The sequence below is a fragment of the Macrobrachium rosenbergii genome, chromosome 4, assembly GCF_040412425.1.
Source record: "Macrobrachium rosenbergii isolate ZJJX-2024 chromosome 4, ASM4041242v1, whole genome shotgun sequence".
In the NCBI taxonomy this organism is placed as follows: domain Eukaryota; kingdom Metazoa; phylum Arthropoda; class Malacostraca; order Decapoda; family Palaemonidae; genus Macrobrachium; species Macrobrachium rosenbergii.
Window position 1 is genome coordinate 56,088,449 of NC_089744.1, and position 20,704 is coordinate 56,109,152.

A 20,704-nucleotide genomic window follows, 5' to 3' on the forward strand; every position below is an offset into this window, starting at 1 on the left:
TACACAGTAGCACTCATAGTAAACACAGTGTAAACCTTACAGTGGAACAGAAGTCAAAACAACATGTTTCAGCAATGAAATGGAAAGCTTTTGGCTGAGTATTTCTAAAAGGGCAGTTACAGAAAAACCTATCTTGTTTTGACACCAGTATTCAATGTAAAGATGGTTTGGTTTCATTGTACGGAGTACCACTTAGACATTACTAAAGATTCTTTGCAGCGACTACACGATCCCCTCTTTATATGGTACTAGAACGAGATGTACATTTAACCCTAATTTAATAGCCAATCACTTGAAGACTACCTTTATGTTAATAAGGACCATTTTTACTTCGACACACCCAAAAGGCAACCACATACTGTTTTTTAGCCTTATTTTTAACCAATAACTGATCAATTCATAACTACTATGTATTTCAGGAAGTTTCAGTCATCATCTTTTGCCAACATCTTTCAAACCAATCAATTGATTGGTATGGTACTTTGAAACAGTTTCGCACACCCTCCCCTAAATTTTGATAAAAAATTCCACGTCCAAACACAAATTTTAAAGGCACTTTACTCTTGAATTTTAGGACAGCCAAACCTAGCCAGTCAAGATTCATGATATCTCTCTCTCTCTCTCTCTCTCTCTCTCTCTCTCTATTCATGAACTCTCTCTCTCTCTGGAATGGAATGGAATGTTGCAGTCTCTCTCTCTCTCTCTCTCTCTCTCTCTCTCTCTCTCTCTCTCTCTCTCTCTCTCTCTCTCTCTCTCTCTGGAATGGAATGGAATGTTGCAGGCACATATTAGCATTGGAATTTTTCAACTGAGCAATGTAGGATGAAATGAGCTAACGATCTACATGGTTACATAGGATTTAGGGGGTTTCTGTCATCTTTGTAGTTGAGGAATGAAATGTTGGGTTAAACAAAGGGTTTATCTCTTGTGTATCCAGTACCTACAGAGAAGGTTGTCTTGTCACTGTTCATATTGTGGCTTACGTGTTGAAATGTTTCCGTAGATGCAGAAATGCATTTGCTGTACGTCGTCTTGAAGTTTACAGCCAGGAAAAAGCTGCCCAAAAATTAAGAATAAATCTGAATAGGTAAGATAATGCTTATGGTTATATTTCATGGTCATATGTATAAGGGAATACTGTAAGGGGAAGATAAAAGTGATTGACTGACATACACCTAAGATAATATTGTGTACATTGTCTCAAATGGTTATAAATTGTTCTGAGATTTTAACCCATATTTTTTATTATATATGTAGAACAGTGAATTTAGATTGAAATGACTTTTCATCACACAATTATGTAAACAAAATTTTTAAAAAATCACATTCATGAAGAAAGTAACATATGCCACGGGGTGTAATGACATCAAGGAAGAGTAGGGAGAAGAATGGTGGAGTGTAAGTGGAAAGTTGAATTGGGGGCAGTGAGGAATATACTACAAGTAGATACGCAGGACAAGTTTAGTAGTTACCAAGCTCGTATGTCCGAAAGCGTTAATCAGTTTGCTGGCTACCCCATCAAATTCAAGAGTAAAGTGCCTGAAAAAGCTGAACTTGGAAATTGAATTTATTACCAAAAATTAGGGGAGGGTGTAGAAAACACTGTTGCAAATTAACTTGAAAGATACTGGCAAAAAACAATGACTCAAACGTCCTGAAATACATAATAAGTTCTTATGCAATACTCAGGGCCTCAAGGAATACTAGCATGAAAAAGGCTGGGCAATGCTACCGGAAGTCTGACACACACAAAGGTTTCAGTCAATGATCAAAATTGCATGGCTAATCACCAGGCTTCATAGAGGCAGCAGACCATCCATTGGAAAGAAGTCTTGAGATCTCCAGGATGGTTCATTCAGAAATCAAACTAACAAAGGACCTCAAACTAATGAAGTTTCTTCTTATAAACAGAAAAGCGCATAACCAGAACTCTATCATTTTTTTACAATAACTTTTAAATGATAATCAATAAAAGGGAAAAAAATTCACAGGAAACCTAGTTAAGATTACAGTCACGGGCATGACAGAAAGACTGTGAAAGTTCCATTGCCTTATCAGTTAAGGAATTCGGTACTATCCAGAAAGCCTACTCCTGTTTTATAAAGCCATGTTTGAAAGAAGTTCTTTCAGGAATTTCCTTTCTGGTGTCAAGTATTAACCCTTGGCCACAGGGCAAAAAGGATACAGAATATATTTGTCAATATCAAAGCAAAAGTACTATAGGCCACATACTACATACATAAAAACAAATATTTCTAATGGCCAATATGGATTTATCTAAAAATAAGGCTCGCATCCTGATACATCACTCCATTATACTGTATTTTATAAGTATGCCACATCATTTATTTTATTCTTAAGTTTTAAATCACCATTATTAAATGTTCAGGATGAAACATTATTAACAGAAAAAGTATAAAAGAATATACAGTACTGTATATACATACTGTCAGGTATACAAATCATTCTTTACTTGGCTATGAAATTCACCTCTTACTAACCTTAAATGTAACCAGGTACTCATTCAACACAGTGGCTTTAAAGACGACAACTTCAGATCCTTCTTCTTCATTGTAAATAATAACTCTTGGCTCTTCACCTGACATCTCGTACACAATACTGTCCCCACACAGTGCACTTACATATCGCCTATCAACAGGAAATGGAAATTAAAGTCACTGTACAGTCTTATCCATGTGAAGAGTACACTGAAATGCACACACATGTAAACATGTATAATTTCATGTAAGGTTTAGACACCATAAATATATTTTAATACTTCTTGCTTCGAAAGGAAGTTTAACCAAGTGTTTCAAATTAATTGGGAATTTGCAAAATATTTCTTCCATCACCAGAAAAAGCACCCCTTACAACTAAACTTCCCATACTGTTCTGCACTTTGGGAATGAAGCAATTATTGCCAAGAACAAATGGAGCAGCTGTGGAGAGCTGCAAGATGTCTCCATAGCCTGCTACAACGCATACCAAAATTCATGAAGCCAGGTGCAAGTATTAGGTCTCCAATCTGACTGCAAAATACATTCTGTATCAATAGCGCTTAACAAAGTTTAACAATATGAGCTCAAATTAGACATACTTAAAGCACTTACCCTTCTGATCCATGCTGCTTCAAGGCATGGGCCTCTGCAAATAGAGCATAAAAAAAATTCTGTATTAATTTTCCAACAATCACAAATGCAATGTATCATTTCAAAAACTTTTCAGTTATGTAAAAGTTCAACACTATTGGATAAACAAGATATTTATATTGTTTTATTATGTGCTCAACCATTAAATGCCTGGTTTGGTAATGCTTACATACTTCTAAGCCAGGTGATAATCTTCTTCCAAAACATTTATTGGCATTAATTCCTTTATATTACGTACTGTACATGTACTTGTATTTATGTAAAACAAGGAAAGGAAAGGGAACCTGGTAATCACAATTTAAATTTTATCTTAAGGCTTTGTAATTTCCTCTTTTATCTTATATTCTAGACAATACTTATGAACATTTTGAAATGTTTAAATATGTACATAATAAATATAAGTGTGATCAATATGGTAAAAGACTAAAAAAGGAGGGAAATGGTCTCATTTTTTTGTAATACAGTACACAAATGTCTCCTAAAATCACATTCTAAAAGTTCTCTACCTTAACCTGTTAATGCCCAAATTTTTTTCCTAAAATTTTCACCAAAAAATACTTCTTTATACATCACTAATTTATAATAAATATGTAAGAAAAATGTTAACATAATAGTTTAAGAAAAAAATAAATTTATTTTTTGGTCCTTTTTTTAGGACCATGGGCACTTGAGGTACAGTACATATGTTCAGGAAATAAGGTTCTCAAAATATAGTACAGTAATTGGTTGTAAAAGGATTTTAAACCTAGAATAAATAACGAAAGGTGTTTCTTTCCCATATACTAATCCAAAATGAACAACAGATTACTCTGAATTTCATTTGTTAAAACGTCCACCAATGTGAAGGCCAAAATTACATTTTAGGCACTGTTTTCCAACTTTTTTCTTGCAATAAGCGCATTTCTGTTGCTTCCTCCTCTGTTCGATCAAGAGCATGTTCTGCTGATGAAAATCTAATTTTTTGGATTACTTTTGAAGATACTTTTGGCAGTCCTGAAATTTTAAGATCCAAGTCTGAAGAGAGATGCAAAAGAGCTCTTGTAACTGATCTAAAATCTAACAATTTCATGGTATCCTGATTTCCATTTGCAAAACTGTATAGTCTAGGAATTAACCATTACAATATCAATGAAAAGTGTGAATAAGCTAAAATACCACTTCTTATAAATAACATGAATGTGATAGTTCTGAATAAGCCAATCTAAATGATCCAGTCCAGTCCTCCCATATATTTATTATAGTGAGAAATGAAAAATAGTCGAGGAACAAGTAATTCTTTTCTACAGCTGGTTGACCATCTGTTTGCACTGCCAATAAGGTTGGCAGATTGATGGTTGCCAGCAATCGTAAATATGCTCGTCATGTCATTTCACAAAAAAAGTTCTTTTTCTTCAAATCTGTAATCCGAATCCAAGATCTTTTCTTACTCTTTATCATCCTTTAGTGGACATTTGGATGTTCTGTTTGAACATACTGTTCCATGTCATTCTGATTCCGAATTGTTTTATTTCTATAAACAGGCCATAACTTGAGAAAAATTATTAATGAATTTTATGGTCATATGGGTTTTCAAGGCGACTACTCATAGACATAATCACTTTTGAACCTAAGTGTCATTATTTTTTGGCAACAGGAACAGGATTTGGATGTTTCCTTGATATAAATATATTTAAATCCTTTATCTCTTACGTAGTTTCCTGAATTTTCATTATGAACAAAATGAAGATACTGTTTGCTGTTTGCCACTTAGAAATTGGTTTCTTGGCATCATTTTCCAAATACTCTGAGTTTGTCTTCATTTAAACATCAATAATACCATTCATTTGGCAATCTGTGGCAACCTAAAAACAATAAGATTCCTAGGAAATTTTTCAAACAGTTTGTTAACAGAATAAAATCATGTACATTTTTCTGTGTAGAGTACGTATTAGATTCTCTGCAAATTACCTTTGGTATATCATTGCAAAGGGAACGTTCAAAAATTAAAAATTTCAGTTGGGTTTGTGCCACGTAGTTCAACTTTCAGTGATTTCATTTTTTCACTTATTCCATTACTATAGCCTCCTCGCGCTAACCTGGTGGAGAAGCCCCGCCCACCACTGTAACTGCATGGATTGCAAGATTCGTCAGTATTTCGAATTTAATCAATAACAAGCATACAAAATATAGCATATCATTACAAAATCTTGATGTAATATATAAATTTCTATTATTTCTGCATAGTTGCTGTCACTGAAACACTTGTCATTGTATAAAAAAACGGAGAAAAAAAAACGAGTGCAACTGTATGCAAAGAAAGGGGAGGCGTGCTGGTTAATGGAACAACCATTGTTTTGGCGGGATATGGAATCTTACACTTGTCACCTCATCAGTTGATTTCACTGACGTCAGCAAATTTCTGATATTTTTCATCCCATTTGAAGATAAATACTTACACATCTTCATATATCTACCTACTTAATTTCTTGCGTAATCTAACACAAAGTAAAGGTGTCTTTTTACAATTATATTCTTATATTTATAATTATATTCTTATCAGTGGGTGAACATCTAATGACATTCGTAATGAGCGATCGGAGGAGGAAGATCAGGTAAGCATTACCCATATATAGGTCTATTAATCATTTTCCCCAGTTCTCCAGTCCCAATCCAGTTGTTAAAGGCCACACGTGTCCGTAGATGGTTGGTTAGGAATGGAAGGTTTGACCCAATTCAACAAAGTTGGGTAAATTTTCAGAAAAGTGTCAGATATCTCCTAACAAATAAAGTGAAAAAAAAAACTGGTCTAAAACGAGGCATTTTCTTCCATCCATTTTGTTTTATTTATTTTTTGTATTTTATTTTTATCTTATTTTTTTTATCCAACAGCAATACTGAGTACCAGTATAAGATTTTATCACAGAGCTGAACTAGAGTGATTATTCCATATGTAGTCAAACTCAGAAATCATTGCTAGAATTTAAAATACTTGGGGATAGTTGCGGTTCACAGATCGGTTAGGCTATTTACTAAAATTCCTTGGTTAAGTGGTTGAATCTGGCGGAGCCGATTGGTAGCCTCTTATGGGTCTAGTTCCAATAATTATATAAACCACAAAATTATCTCTTCTTTATTTACCCTTTGTTTTATGCGACTATGCATTTAAGCAATTATATTATGAGGTTTGTCTTTTGAATTTATGCAGTCGCATTGTAAATGAAGCGGTAGGGTATAGGCCTGTATCTGGTTAATTGCCTTCGTTTGCTAACATTCACTTTTAAATTATAACTTTAACGTTATGTCATTTTAATACATGTTTCTTGGCATATAGGAAAGATACATACATATAATTTTTCGACATGTATTTCCCGATTCAGTATTATTATTACTCAATAAATACATTAAAAACTATATAGCTTTTATATTTCCCCTTCTTTCAGCTCGAAAATAGCATAAAATTTACGTAGTCCTATAGCAAATTAATTTCAGATCACCTTAAACCAAAGAGTATTGCTCTTATGATTAAACCCAAACATAAATTCAAATAAAAATTAAAGATTAGTTAATCAGTAAACATAATTGTGTTGTCGCCAAAACAATGGCTGTTCCATTAACCAGCATACCTCTCCTTTCTTTGCATACAGTTGCACTCGTTTTTTTTTTTTTTTTGTGTTTATACAATGACAAGTATTTCAGTGACAGCAACTATGCAGAAAGAATAGAAATTTATATATTACATCAAGACTTTGTAATGATATGCTATATTTTGTATGCTTGTTAACCCTTAAAACACCTACTGGACGTATCATATGTCGACTAAAATTGTCTGTTGGGTGCCAAGTGGATGTACCGTACGTCGACTACAAAAAATTTCAACCTTCGGTCAACTTTGACTCGACCGAAATGGTCAAAAAACGCAATTGTAAGCTAAAACTCTTACATTCTAGTAATATGCAATCATTTACCTTCATTTTGCAACAAACTGAAGTCTCTAGCACAATATTTCGATTTATGGTGAATTTTTGAAAAAAACTTTTTCCTTACGTCCGCACGGTAACTCGGCCGAAAATATCAGAAATTCTTTCATCATTTTGTCGTAATTTTTGCACTGTTTTATATTAGCCGTTACGTAAAGTTTTATATATGAAAATGTGCACAATTTCATGTAAAATACAACAAAATACAACCCATGGTTGTAGCTTTTATCAGTTTGGAAATATTTTCATATAAATCTCGATAACTGCCAAAATTTCAACCTTCGGTCAACTTTGACTCGACCGAAATGGTAAAAAAACGCAATTGTAAGCTAAACCTCTTACACTCTAGTAATATTCAATCATTCCCCTTCACTTTGCAACAAATTGGAAGTCTCTAGCACAATATTTCGATTTATGATGAATTTTTGAAAAAAACTTTTTCCTTACGTCCGCGCCAGAAATTCTTTCGTCACGTTGTCGTAATGTTTGCACCATTTTATATTAGTCGTTACATAAAGTTTTATATATGGAAATGTGCGCAATTTTATGTAGAATACAACAAAAAATAACTCATGGTTGTAGCTTTCAACAGTTTTGAAATATTTTCATATAAATCACGATAACTGCCAAAATTTCAACCTTCAGTCAACTTTAACTCGACCAAAATGGTAAAAACGCAATTATAAGCTAAAACTCTTACATTCTAGTAATATTCAATCATGTACCTTCATTTTGCAACAAACTGGAAGTCTCTAGCACAATATTTCGATTTATGGTGAATTTCTGAAAAAAAAACTTTTTCCTTACATCTGCGCACGGTAACTCGGCCGAACATCTCAGAAATTCTTTTGTCACGTTGTCGTAATGTTTGCATCGTTTTACATTAGTCGTTACATAAACTTTTGTATATGAAAATGTGCGCAATTTCATGTAGAATACAACAGAAAATAATTCATGGTTGTAGCTTTTATCACTTTTGAAATATTTTCACATAAATCATGATAACTGCCAAAATTTCAACCTTGGTCAACTTTAACTTTCGACCGAAATGGTCGAAAAAAACGCAATTGTAAGCTAAAACTCTTACATTCTAGTAATATTCAATCATTTACCTTTATTTTGCAATAAATTGGAAGTCTCTAGCACAATATTTTGATTTATGGTGAATTTCTGAAAAAACATTTTCCTTACGTCTCTTGCGGTAACTCGGCCGAACATCTCAGAAATTCTTTAAATCACGTTGTCGTAATGTTTGCACCGTTTTATATTAGTCGTTACATAAACTTTTATATACGAAAATGTGCGCAATTTCATGTAGAATACAACAGAAAATAACTCATGGTTGTAGCTTTTATCAGTTTTGAAATATTTTCATATAAATTACAATAAATAGAAAAAATTCGACCTTGGTCAACTTTTAACTTCGACCAAAATGGTGAAAACTGCAATTGTAAGCTAAAACACTTACAGTCTAGTAATATTCAATCAATTAGCTTCATTTTTCAATAAACGGGAAGTCTCTAGCACAATATTTCGATTTATGGTGAATTTTTTAAAAAACATTTTTTACGTCCATGGCGTTCTGGATTCATGCATCATATTGTGATAATATTTTCTCTGTGTTGCTTTGATCGTTTTACAATTTGTTATATACCAAAATCATCACAATTTAGTGTACAATACAAAGAAAAAAAATAATCCGTTAGCTTTAACCGTTTTGCTCAGCAGCGATTTGTATAAAATTATATATGAAATTTTTTTGCGCTGTCATATATTTCAATATTTATATATGATAATGACATTTTTTCATTTCTGATGGTTGCATACTAAACTTCAGGCAATGACAAAAAGGAGCCAAAAATGAACTCTTAATCTTAAAAACTAAGCGTGCTGTGATTTTTTGAAAAAACTTTTTTCGCAGCGCTAACTCCTAACGCGCCGGCATACGGGAGACGTTTTTGTAAATAGAGGCTCGGCGTTTAAGGGTTAATGATTAAATTCGAAATAGATACAATACTGACGAATCCTGCAATCTATGCAGTTATAATGGTAGGCGGGGCTTCTCCGCCAGGTTAGTGCGAGGAGACTATAGTGGGAGATAAGTATGTTGAGAAATAAGGAGCATTTCTTTTCCAAGACAAATTAGAGTTTTTCTTTCTTTTGCATTCTGGCTCAGTTTCTTCAACATTACAGTGTCAATGAAGTAACCACAGAAAACGGAAAAAATTACCTCCACTTGTCCATGGTACTTTTTTTTAGGATCAAATTTCAGAACATACTGTACCTAAACCAAGCCATTTTAGAATATTTAACAAACTTTATAGGAAAGTCAGAATATTCATTTACACTCTGTGTTAGTATGGAATAGATAGGACTTCAACTTACCCAAAACATTTTTTAATGGAAATTAGGAAAAATGAGATCTGTCCTTCTACTCAAATTTTTCAAGTGATATTAAAAACAGTGACAGCAATGTTGCCAATATCCACCAAAATAAAGTTCAGATGCCTAAAAGACACTTCAATCTTCATTACTAATGGAATGTAACTCATAAAGTTTCACTGACTACGAGAGATTATTGGTAATTCCTTTGGTCCTGAAATAAGGACCATGGGTGATAATGGGTTAAATTAGAACCCTTAAAGTAAATTCAGTGTGATAAAGAATCAGGAGACTATTGTACAAATAAAGGCCGGAAAACTTTAAGCACGCCTACTTTTTCCAGTACTCCTTGTTACCACCTGAAACCAGAACTTTATGTTATAAGTGGCAAAGTATCTTTGCTATCTAGTACATATTTAAGAATTAATTTTTCAGTTAACTGGAAAGTTAAAAGAGATTACATAATAAAATTAATATTGAAAAAACATTCAGTTGCAGATACTTTATACATTATTCTTACCGCTGTCTTTCAGGAGTTATTTTTATAGTGGATATAACACAAGAAAAGCCTTAATTACTAAAAATTACTTCAGTCAAGTATACAATACATCAGTCAAGTATACAGAGGTTCAATTTTACAATTTCCCCTAACAGTATGTCTTACATAAAATAGCCGTTTTGCCATTCCTTGCACTGTACTGTGATACTATGACCTTACAGAGGGGTGCTGACCATACTGTGCTTTGTGCACCAATCTATAGATGGAGGTTCTTTGCAGTTTCAATTTGATCTAAACACAATCACTTTTGCCTTTAACTTTTTGTGTTCCGTTTAGTTTCTTTTGACATACCAGTTAATACTTTCAACTTTACTTTAGTCTAATTTTCACCTTTCATTAAGAACAATTATCAAAACTGAAATGTGAATTTATGGTCCCACTGAAATACTTTATAACAATAAAACTATTGCAATACACAGAAGCTGCGTTGGGTATTGTATGTCTAACAAACTTTAATACACAACATAAATTTTAGATTAGTTTTTATTATGTGATACAGAGTTTCAAAGGAAACTTTCATCTAATCAGAATCTGAAGCAATGCAGACTAAACATTTTCATATTCATTCTCTATCACTAAAGAACACACAAAACACAGTGTCCCCAATTCATAGCTGTGGTACTGAATACAACAGAGAGGAAATGTCTATTCCAGTTCAGGCTGAGGAATACTCCTACAAATGCAATGGTTTATTGTTCCCATGGGAACAAACTGAAATGCCTCTGTTACAACTACAATGAGAGAACTGCATGACATCTGGTCACCAAGGTGGTCAGAGAAAAAGTAGACACTGGTTACAAAGTGAGTGGGTGGTTCCCCTGCACCCCCTCAAAACCACCTGCCATTAGTTAACACAATGCTACCAAGCATCAGTGACTGAACTAGCTTTCACCAAAGGTATATCCATATTACAAAAAGAGTGACTGAGTAGTTTCCCACACACCCCCACTCACCTCCTGTTATTAACACCTTGTTACAAAGTTTCAATGACTCAGCCAGCTTTCTCCAAAGATGTGTCTGTTAAAGGGAAGTAGTTTAACCAGTGAAAAATTCTGCTAGTTTATGTAAACACTGTTTCACTCAGGGACTTTACATAATCCATGGAATTACAAGAGATTTTATGAAATCCCTAGATTGTAAGTGCTTTTTCCCACTAATTTACTGATACCAACCATTGACAGTTAATGAACCAGAGTGTAAGTTGCATATTTGGGTGGTTGGAGGAATGAGACTGAGGTCGTCCAGTATTAGCCTACTTCCTTCAAGCATATCTTTCACCAGTTTAGAATAAAAATTCACTCAGGAACTGTTTAAATGGTACAAAGTTAATCAGAAATATACTATTCCCAAGGCATAGTTGTATACCATCATGGAAAAAAAATTAAATCAGTAGCTGCTGGTGTCCACAAGAAGAGAAAGAATGACTACTACTTATGGTTCAGATATGATGTCCTCCAATGTGTGGCAATGTTTGGAAATTGACCAAAAAGTGCAGCAGCCATACAAAATCTCCACTGTACCTTAGGACAATTGAAGATACATTGGATATCATTAAACACGCATTCAATTTAATTGAGCATGGTGGGAGAAACCATATGCAGAAAGAATTCCAGCAAATGTTACAACCAATGCTCTTGAGCTTTTCATATCTGTGCATAGAATGCCAAAAATTGAGAAAGGGGCCTATGACTAAAGGCATGGCTTTTAGGCCCATATTCAGCAAGCACCAAACTTTGAGAGGTCAACAAGACTTATTTGATATGCAGGTAATGACACTTCAAAACTTTAAATGGATCTTGGCATATTAGGGCAACTTTACCAAATTTTGTGTGCTCCAGCCTCTGACAAGTACATGAGTAATGTAACTCTTGGACATTTTCATCCACTTTGATGCCACAGCCATACTTAAAAGCAGCAATGGCTTGGCATTTATATTATATGTGATCACCGACCTCTAATGTGTTTGGCCAGATTTCATCACTGTTCAAGGTAAACTACATCATCCTCAGTCAAGGCTCATTGAAACCAGCTAATGGGGCCCCTAAAGACATGCTAGCAGTGTAGTTACAAACAACAATACTTGATCATGACTGAACTGCAGACATCAAATTTGTGCAATTTCAGATCTCAGCTCATCATTTGGAAATAGTATTCTCACTCTGCACTATCTGGCTGAGAAACTCTAGTTGGCCTAACTTTATCATCATTGCCAGAATAAAGAGTGAATTGTCTAATGGCTGCCATGGACAACAATTTCCCATGGACTGAGACAGTTGCCATATCTAATCATCTCGTGATGTTAATGAATCTTTTGCTGTGACCAACGTTACATTTAATATCAAGAATGTCCCCATAGAATGTGTTCTTCACATGATGCAGCTATCGAGGGTGAAATTGTAACTGATTTTGGGACGTCTAATAGCAATTTTGTCACAGACTTACCAGGCTTGGTTGAAGAAAGTGTGTCTGCCCACATTGTACAAGCAAAGTGTTGTCGTAGAATAGCATATGCTGGACAAGTGTAGAAGTCATACATAATGGTAAAACGGTCATCTTAATCAGAATTAGGGCCAACTGGAATACAATGTACAGATGTCCATTCAAACTGTCAATTGCAGTATGGGGAGCCCCCCCCACAATATCCTTGGTCTTATCTCTGCATGAGATCTTGGCTAGAATTTATACAGGACTGCTGTGAAGGCTGGGACTTTATGCAGACAGACCTCAAGAAATCACATAGATTGTGTAGTCATCATCTTTTAACCCTTAAGGGATGGGCTAAATACTGTACTGTATATATTGAGCACACCCCAGACTGGGCAAACTTTAAGGTTGGCCAATTTCAGAAAAAAACATCAGTGGAAAGAAGATACGAAAATGCACATGGTGTAAGAAAAAAAATTCTACAAATTCTTCTGTACCATCCACGGGAAGTTGAAAGTGACTATTTACAACCCTGTGTGGGGCCTCTTTTACAAGACATTCATAAAAATATGCTAATTTTACAAAGTTATACTGTACATGTTTTTTCTAATAATTTATTTTATTTTATTTTGTAAAATTATAATTACAGCTCACACAACATCATAACAGATAAGAACTAAAATAAGTAACAAATTCTGAGTATATTTATTATAAAATATTTACAAAATTTACTGAGATGAGGAGATGCAGTACCTTTTTGTGAGGTATACAGGCAGTCCCCAGTTATCGGCAGGGTTACATTCTGAGGGTGTGATGATAACCAAAAATCGCGGCTAATCGAAAATCAGCGATTTTTGGGGCTTTTTCGGCGATTTTCAGGGCTTATCGGCGCGAAATGCACCAGTTTTCAGTTATCAGCATCTCTGCTAGGTATGCATCAGCGCCAACACCCAATTATTGGCGCCGATAAGCAGAAATTGGTGATTTTTGGCGCCGAAAATTGCCGATTTTCGTCGCTAGACAAGTGCCATAAAACCGGATCGCCATAAAACCGGATCGCCATTAACCAACCCAGCCCAGCCGTTAACTGGGGACTGCCTGTACATGTTTTTTCTAATATTTCATCGCACTTTACTTTGAAAATGACAATTATATGTGAACTACAGTACTATTATAAAACATAAGAACTAAAACCAACAGCAATCCTTGGGTAAATTTACGAGCAAATAAAAAAAAGATGTCCTGGAGCTATGGAGAGGCAGTATATGCCCCCATGAAATCTCAAGGCTGACTGATCTACCTCTCTCCCGTATTGAGCTAATACAGTTACTAAAAGTCATTTATGACCCATTGAAGTGCTATGAACATTTTTTCCCACTAATTTCATCCAATCTGTATGGCACACAATATTAATCCTCATAAGAGTTAGCCTGGCATTCACTCAAAACCTGTTATAGTTCTTCATATGATCATGCCCATCCAGTAAGGGTTAACAGAAAAAATGTTAACTTGGAACAAACTGTGTCTTTGTTCAATCAGCTTCAGGTAGACAGGGTTTCAATAAGTGTGACTGCAGTGCCAGACAACAAGTGTAAATTCTTCAAAGCCAAACTGAAATGCACTTCACATTTCCTTGTTAGTTGTATATGTGCAAACAAATGAAACGGATGACTCTGTTTTCGTGCTGTGATTGTACTTAATTTTTAATTGTTTTATTTTAGTCAAATTGATGTAGTATCATAATAAAGTTCACTTTTAATAAGCTTTACTTCAGTTTCAATTTGACATGGTTGTCTTAATACACGAAAGTGACGAATACAATATTTTTCCAGTATAAAACTAGAGTAAATATTGTATCGGTAAAAATTTGAATTCCCTCAGCCTTCACTAACGGGATTTCATAAAATCTCTAAGGATTTCAGATATTGCATGGAGCCCACAGGTGAAACAGCAATTACAAGAAATCATGCAATCACTGGTTACAGTACTTCCCTGTAACATATCCATATAAAAGACAGGCATATAAAAGACAGGTTTGTACTGTCACGGAAACAAAAATATCTCATCAAATTTTAAAGCTAAAAGTAATCCAAGCATGAGGCAATCATTAGTGTAAGTAAATCCCTCTATAAAGGTTACTTACCTATTAGTGGTGCTGAAAGTTCCACCCCTTCTAAAACACTCTGTTGTGGGATGCAAACAACCCAGTGAGGTTCACACCATTCTGAAAGACGTTCTCCATGATGTTCCTGTTGGTGATGCAATGACAAAGGTTACAATTTAGGCTATGAGAATATGTCATGTTTGTACACTACAAAATTTTGCATTACCATATTTCATGGCATCAAAGATGCATCTAATTTTGACTTGAAAAGTTTTGAAAAAATAATATACAAAGAAATAAGGTCACACTATAATGAGTTGATGGCTTTGTTTTGGTTGGTATGCTGTGTGTGTATTCAACAGTATGAATTAAAGTAGTGTGGCTTAGGCTGCTAAACCATACCGATTACCATAGTTTTTTAGTTCATTTATTTGAAAAAGTTTTAATTTTTTTTCATGTTTGTGGATTTTAATATTTAAAGTTTTTCTGAAGTTGATATACCAGCAAACTGGTATACTGTGCTTGAACAAATTACAGTACCAAGCAACATAAATGATATGAATTGCCCAGATGTGTTTCAAAAGAAATTTTCTTGGCCAACACTCTCAGTGCATGCAAATCGATGGGCTACAGTTGGTGAAGTATTTTAAGATTCTGACAGTATTGGATATAGGCTTATGCAAGTATTTTTTCACCTTAAAAAAAAGGAAACACCACCACAACAAAAAATACAGTATTAGAAATGTGAAATAGCATAGTATTGCACAGTTACACTGGCAAGAATGCCATACCTGATGGAGCAAAATGAAATCCACACAGCACACATACATATTACAAATAAGAAAAATACATTTCAACATGTGAACATGCTTGGTTTACTATTTTACATACAGTACTATTTTAGCCAAGTATAATTCATACTCTTCATTCAGAAATTAACCTTCCTATGAAAAATGTAGCCTTCAGCCTCTGAGCCTAAATTTCAGAAAATCAAATGTTGAGGGCAAGCAGTAAATTTCCAAGACTTATTCCCGAAAAAATTGCATCTTCAATGCCAAGAAATATGGTAAATGCTATACAGGCGAAAAGATAAGGTAAAATTAAATACAATACTGCACAGATGAAAAGATAAAGTAAATGTGCCTATGAAAATCTCAGGGTATCTCAAAAAATGTATAAAATAGTACAGTACATCACAAAACTCCTTAAGTACTCCAGCTAGGAATTTCATCATTCTAAGGCCCCACACTTTCAAAATCTCCATTTTTCTGGTTAGTGTCAATATTTCTAAACAAGGTAGTGAAGGCCATATGTATCCATCGTAAGTCTTTGATCCATCATAAGTCTTTGCTCCATCTATGAATGGCCATCTTTATTTACCAGTAGTCTAGCTATTATAGCGAAGGCATGAGTAAGAGGCTGCATCTACAAGCTTACTAATTTATTCAACGACAAACAGACAAGTCAATAGCTCTTGCGAGCAGAAATGCAGTGCTTGACACAAGGCGAACAAAACAGAGGCCAAAGTACAATCAACTGTGTTTGTTGGAGGATGGAAAGATGCACATAAATAAATATATAAGACACAAATGAAGTTATGATATATATAATTGGAATGCTGACATTGTAATGCTTACACTAAGAATGATACACTTAACATAACAATAATATTAATGATATATATACAAGGGATGCATGACATCTGCTGTGTTTCTTGTATGCGCGTGCTTGGCATGCAGAGGTGCTCGCTGTGAGGAGATCTGCTGGCCAGTAAGATGGACGGTGTATGGGTCCGTGTGGGACCCTACAGGACTTCCCCCCCCACCTTGGAGAGGCCTATGGTTGTAGCTTGGTGTCTGGGAGGTATGCTGGCTTTAGGCAGTTGATGGAGACCCACATAGTTCTGCCATCCACTGTCATTTGGTAGGCTTTGTGTCTTCTCTGGATGATACGGTATGGTACTGAGTAGGCTGGGGAGAGGGGGGGTTCTGCGTGCGTCTACCCGTATGAATGCATATTTTGCGTTCTGCAGTTCGTTGGGGACGTAAAATTTTCTGGCCTTGTGGTAAGTCGTCTTGGCCAGCATTATTTGTTCTAATGCTTTGCAGGGGGTCAGATGGGGATGTTGGGCTCGTTGGATGTTGAGACACGTCTGCCAGCAATCTTAATGACTGGCCGTACAGGGCTTCTGCTGGAGATGTCTTGAATGCTGCGTGTGATGACGTTCTCAGGCCCAGTAAGACCCAAGGTAACTCCTTTCTCCAACTCCTGCCTTGACATCTAGCAGTGAGTGATGCTTTCAATGACCGGTGTAGCCTTTCGATGATGACGTTAGCTTCTGGGTTACAGGCCGTTGTGAGTATTATCTTTGTCCCAAAACTGTCTGTGAGGGCATTCCATAAGGCAGACATGAAGTTGCCCCCCTTATCACTCGTGATGATCTGTGGGATTCCGTGTCTGCTGACCCATCCGATGAGAGCTTTCACACAACTCTCCAATGTCTGTTGCCATGTCAGTATTGCTTCAGGTCACCTGGTATTTCTGTTGATGATGGTGAACAAGTATCTGTACCCCTTGGAGGCAGGTAGAGGTCCCACTATGTCAACATGGATGTGGGCAAGTCGGCAGTGTGTGTGAAACTCTCCTATTCCGCTCTCAATGTGCCTTGTTATTTTTGACGCCTAACATGGCAGGCATTCTCTCGTCCAATTTTTTATGTCCTTTTTCATTTCCTACCAGATGTACTGCTCTGCTAAACTTAGGGCGATTGCCTGGCCAGTAGGACAGGTTGTGGGCAAGGTAGAGGAAAGATTAATGTGGCTGCAAAGGTCACTGCTTGTTTTGTTGAAAGAAATGCATTACCTTGAACTTCTGACCAACTTAATTTTTTAGGTTTTCCTTGTAAACATGTGTTGGTTGGACTTATGATTTTAGCAATATTTGGGATAAATCTATGATAATAGTTCATTAGTCCTGAAAATTCTTGTCCTGCTTTGACTGTTGTTGGTTTTGGGAAGTTGGCACTGTAATTGCTTTTACTTTCTTTGGGAGGGGTTTAATGTCGTCTGAGCTTATTTGATGTCCCAGGAATTCCACAATTTTCTTTGCCCATTCACACTTGTCGTCTCTTATTAAGAGTCCGTTTTCTTTATGTATCTGCAGCGTCCTTTTAACATCCTTAAGATGTTGCTTGAGGTTGGGGCTAAATATGAGGATGTCGTCTACATAGACCACACAGAAGGGAAGGTCACCCAGCAGTTCGTCCATAAGTATCTGGAAGGTTGCCCCTGCATTCCGAAGGCCAAAACAGCTGCAGTTGAACGTGAAGGTGACGAAGGTGGTGATGATTGTGGTCTTTTCTATATATTCCTTCATTACTGGAGCTTGGAAGTATCCCTTCAGCAGGTCTATTTTGGTGAAGATCTTTGTTCTGTTCATTTGGTTGGTTATATCTGCCATGTTTGGCAACGATTCTCTATCTGGCTTCGTTTTGATGTTTAGCCACCAGTAGTCTCCGCATGGGCGCCATGTTCTGTTGGGTTTCGGTACCATGGGCTGGGGGGCTTTTCGGCATACTCCTGCATTTTCCATTTCCCTGAACACTTGTTTGGCACAGGCAAGTTTCTCTGGGGGCTAACTGTCTGAAGCGTGCGTGGACTGGGGGGCCTTCCACTTCTATATGGTGCTGGATGTTGTATTTGCTGGTTTGGTTAAGTTGTGCTGCAGATCGTCTTTGGAGACCTCTTGATAGTCTTGTAGAAGTTGGCGTATCTCTAGTGGTGAGGTAGCTGCTCCAATGGGGCCTGTTTGCCATCTATGCTGTTTTGGTGATGTTGTGATGGTGGGTTGCTTTCACAGCTGTTAAGGCAATGATACTGGAGCTGTTTTTGGGATCAGCTGTTTTGATGCAGTGGGACCAATCTTGCAGTATGGTGTCTGTTGCCCATGCTAGAGGGTCCAGGGCCTGAGAACAAAAGAGAGAAAGGCAATGGTTCCTTGAGGTGGCAAACAGGTCCAATGCCGGCCTGCCCCATGATATAGCAAATTCTGATAGACCAGGGGATCCAAGGTCCACTCGGTGGGAAGGACCTACTTTTTGACAGCTCAGTTCATCTGCCAGAATATCTAGTTTGCCCTGAATAAATCAAGTGAATAGACTCATTTGATTTGATCTGTCTACAGTAGAGGGTCTCTCGCTGTCTGGCAGAGAGAAAATGAGTGAGTGCTGCCTCACTTTTGTATGTATGTTAGGGCTGTGGTATCATCTGAATGGACTACCACAGTCTTGTTGTGAACTAGTGTCGGGAAGCACTGAAGCCCTAAGTGAACTGCTTTTAGATCTCTGGCACTGGAGTGAAGGTTCTGTTCTTCCGGCGACCACATCCTGGAAACTTCCCGGTTCCCCAAGAGGACTCTCCAACCTAGAACCAAGGAGTCTGAAAAGTAGTCTAGGTCTGGGCTCAGAGGACGAAAGGCTTTCCTTCCAAAAGTCTACATTTAGACCGCCACCATGCCGGTCCAACTTGATCTCCGGGTTGATGAGAAATGCGTAGGTGTCCAGCTGAGTTTCCATGCTCCAGTTGGCCTGAGGAAGAATTGCAAAACTTTCATGAGAAGTTTGTCTAACTTGACGAACGTCTTGATGGACGACAGAATCCCCAGTAGGCTCATCCACTGACGGACCAAGCAAGACGAAGAGGCTAGAAACTTGTGGACCATCTGAAGGCAGCTGGCAATTCTCTTGGCAGACGGAAAAGCCCGAAAAGTCCGAGAGCTGAGACACATCCCAAAATAGAGGAACTCTTGCGATGGGGCCAACTGGGACTTCTGAAGGTAGTTGATAATTCCCAGTTCATGAGGGAGGAGATGTTCAAGTCCTTTGTGCACTTTTCCCTTGAAGGGGGTTGAAGAGGCAAGTCATCCAGATATAGACACGTTTATGCCTATTAAATGAAGTCATTTAGCTATAGGAGTGAGGACTCGAGTGAACACTTGAGGTGCTGTAGAGGGGCCGAAGCAAAGAGCGTGAAACTGGAAGATTTAGCTGGCGTCAGGCGCTTGGGAGCTGGCGCCGGGCGCTCCGAAAGGAGGCAGACATTTAGATGCTGATGTGGGGTGCCTGAGAAGAGTGCCCTGGAAGACAAACCTTAGATACTTCCTGGAGTCCGGATGGATGGGGAAGTGGAAGCATGCGTCCTGCATATCCAAGGTTATCCTGGTGAATGGATGAACGGACTGACTGTTTTGTCTCCATCTGAACTTTGTCTGTCGGACAAAGAGAATGAGGGCAATTACGTTGAGGACTGGTCTCCAAACCCCAATGATTTGGGGACCACAAACAGGCAGTAGTAGAAGCCCTCTGAGTTGATGTCCTTGACTTCTTCTATGGCTCTCTTTCGAAGAACAGAGGAGACCTCCTACAAGAGGGCCGAAAGTTTTTCCAAACCACTTGAGTAGGCTGTCAAAACGATGGGAGAAGGTACCAAAGGTGGGATCTCCAAGAACGGAATGGAGTAGTCCTCCCTCAGAACCTTGACAATCCACTGTTCTGTCCCTCTGATGCTCAACTTCTACCAAAACTCAAGAAGACTGGCTCCCACTTCTGCAAATAGGACTTCTTCCTCATTTCTTGGGCAAGGACTTGAGCCACTCTTGATAGTTCTGGCCAAGAAGCAGACAGTGGAGCAGGTCCTAGACTGGTCTTGGGCTTACTCCCACGAAAGTGATGTTGTTAGGTGAGATGTTACTCGTCCTCTTGAAGGAGCCGGGTAAGACAACACAACTTGTTGAGCAGCCACCACAGGGCCAAGGAAAAAAGGTTCCAAGGACCTGTGGGGAAGACCACAGGAAGACAAGAGTATGGTCTATGAGACCACGTCTTGCTTCCAGACCGACAGAAACTTCCGGAATGCAAGGGATGGACCAAGCCATCGACTTTGTGAGCTCTTGGGTGGAAGGTAGCGGTATCGTTGTCGTCAGCTGCCGAGCACCTCCTTTGATCGCTTCACGAAGTCATGGGGAAGATGTGTCCTTAGACACCTCTTCCTTGGGAGAGAGAGTACTAGCGAAAACGTTGATGACATCCAAGTTAGGAATGTCAAGCCTTTCGGAAAGTGCCACAGCTCCCTAA

General features: G+C 37.3%; 1 protein-coding gene across 1 annotated transcript in view; it reads right to left on the minus strand.

Moving 5' to 3' along the window:
• The window catches only part of LOC136834838 (ankyrin repeat domain-containing protein 27-like), a 139,028-nt gene that overhangs the window by 109,379 nt on the left and 8,945 nt on the right, over positions 1-20,704 (minus strand). The window contains exons 2-4 of the mRNA XM_067097619.1: positions 14,614-14,719; positions 3,111-3,144; positions 2,502-2,649 (exon numbers count right to left, since the gene is read on the minus strand). Of these exons, the coding sequence (XP_066953720.1) occupies positions 2,502-2,649; positions 3,111-3,144; positions 14,614-14,719 (288 nt within the window). The remainder of the gene's footprint in view (positions 1-2,501; positions 2,650-3,110; positions 3,145-14,613; positions 14,720-20,704) is intronic.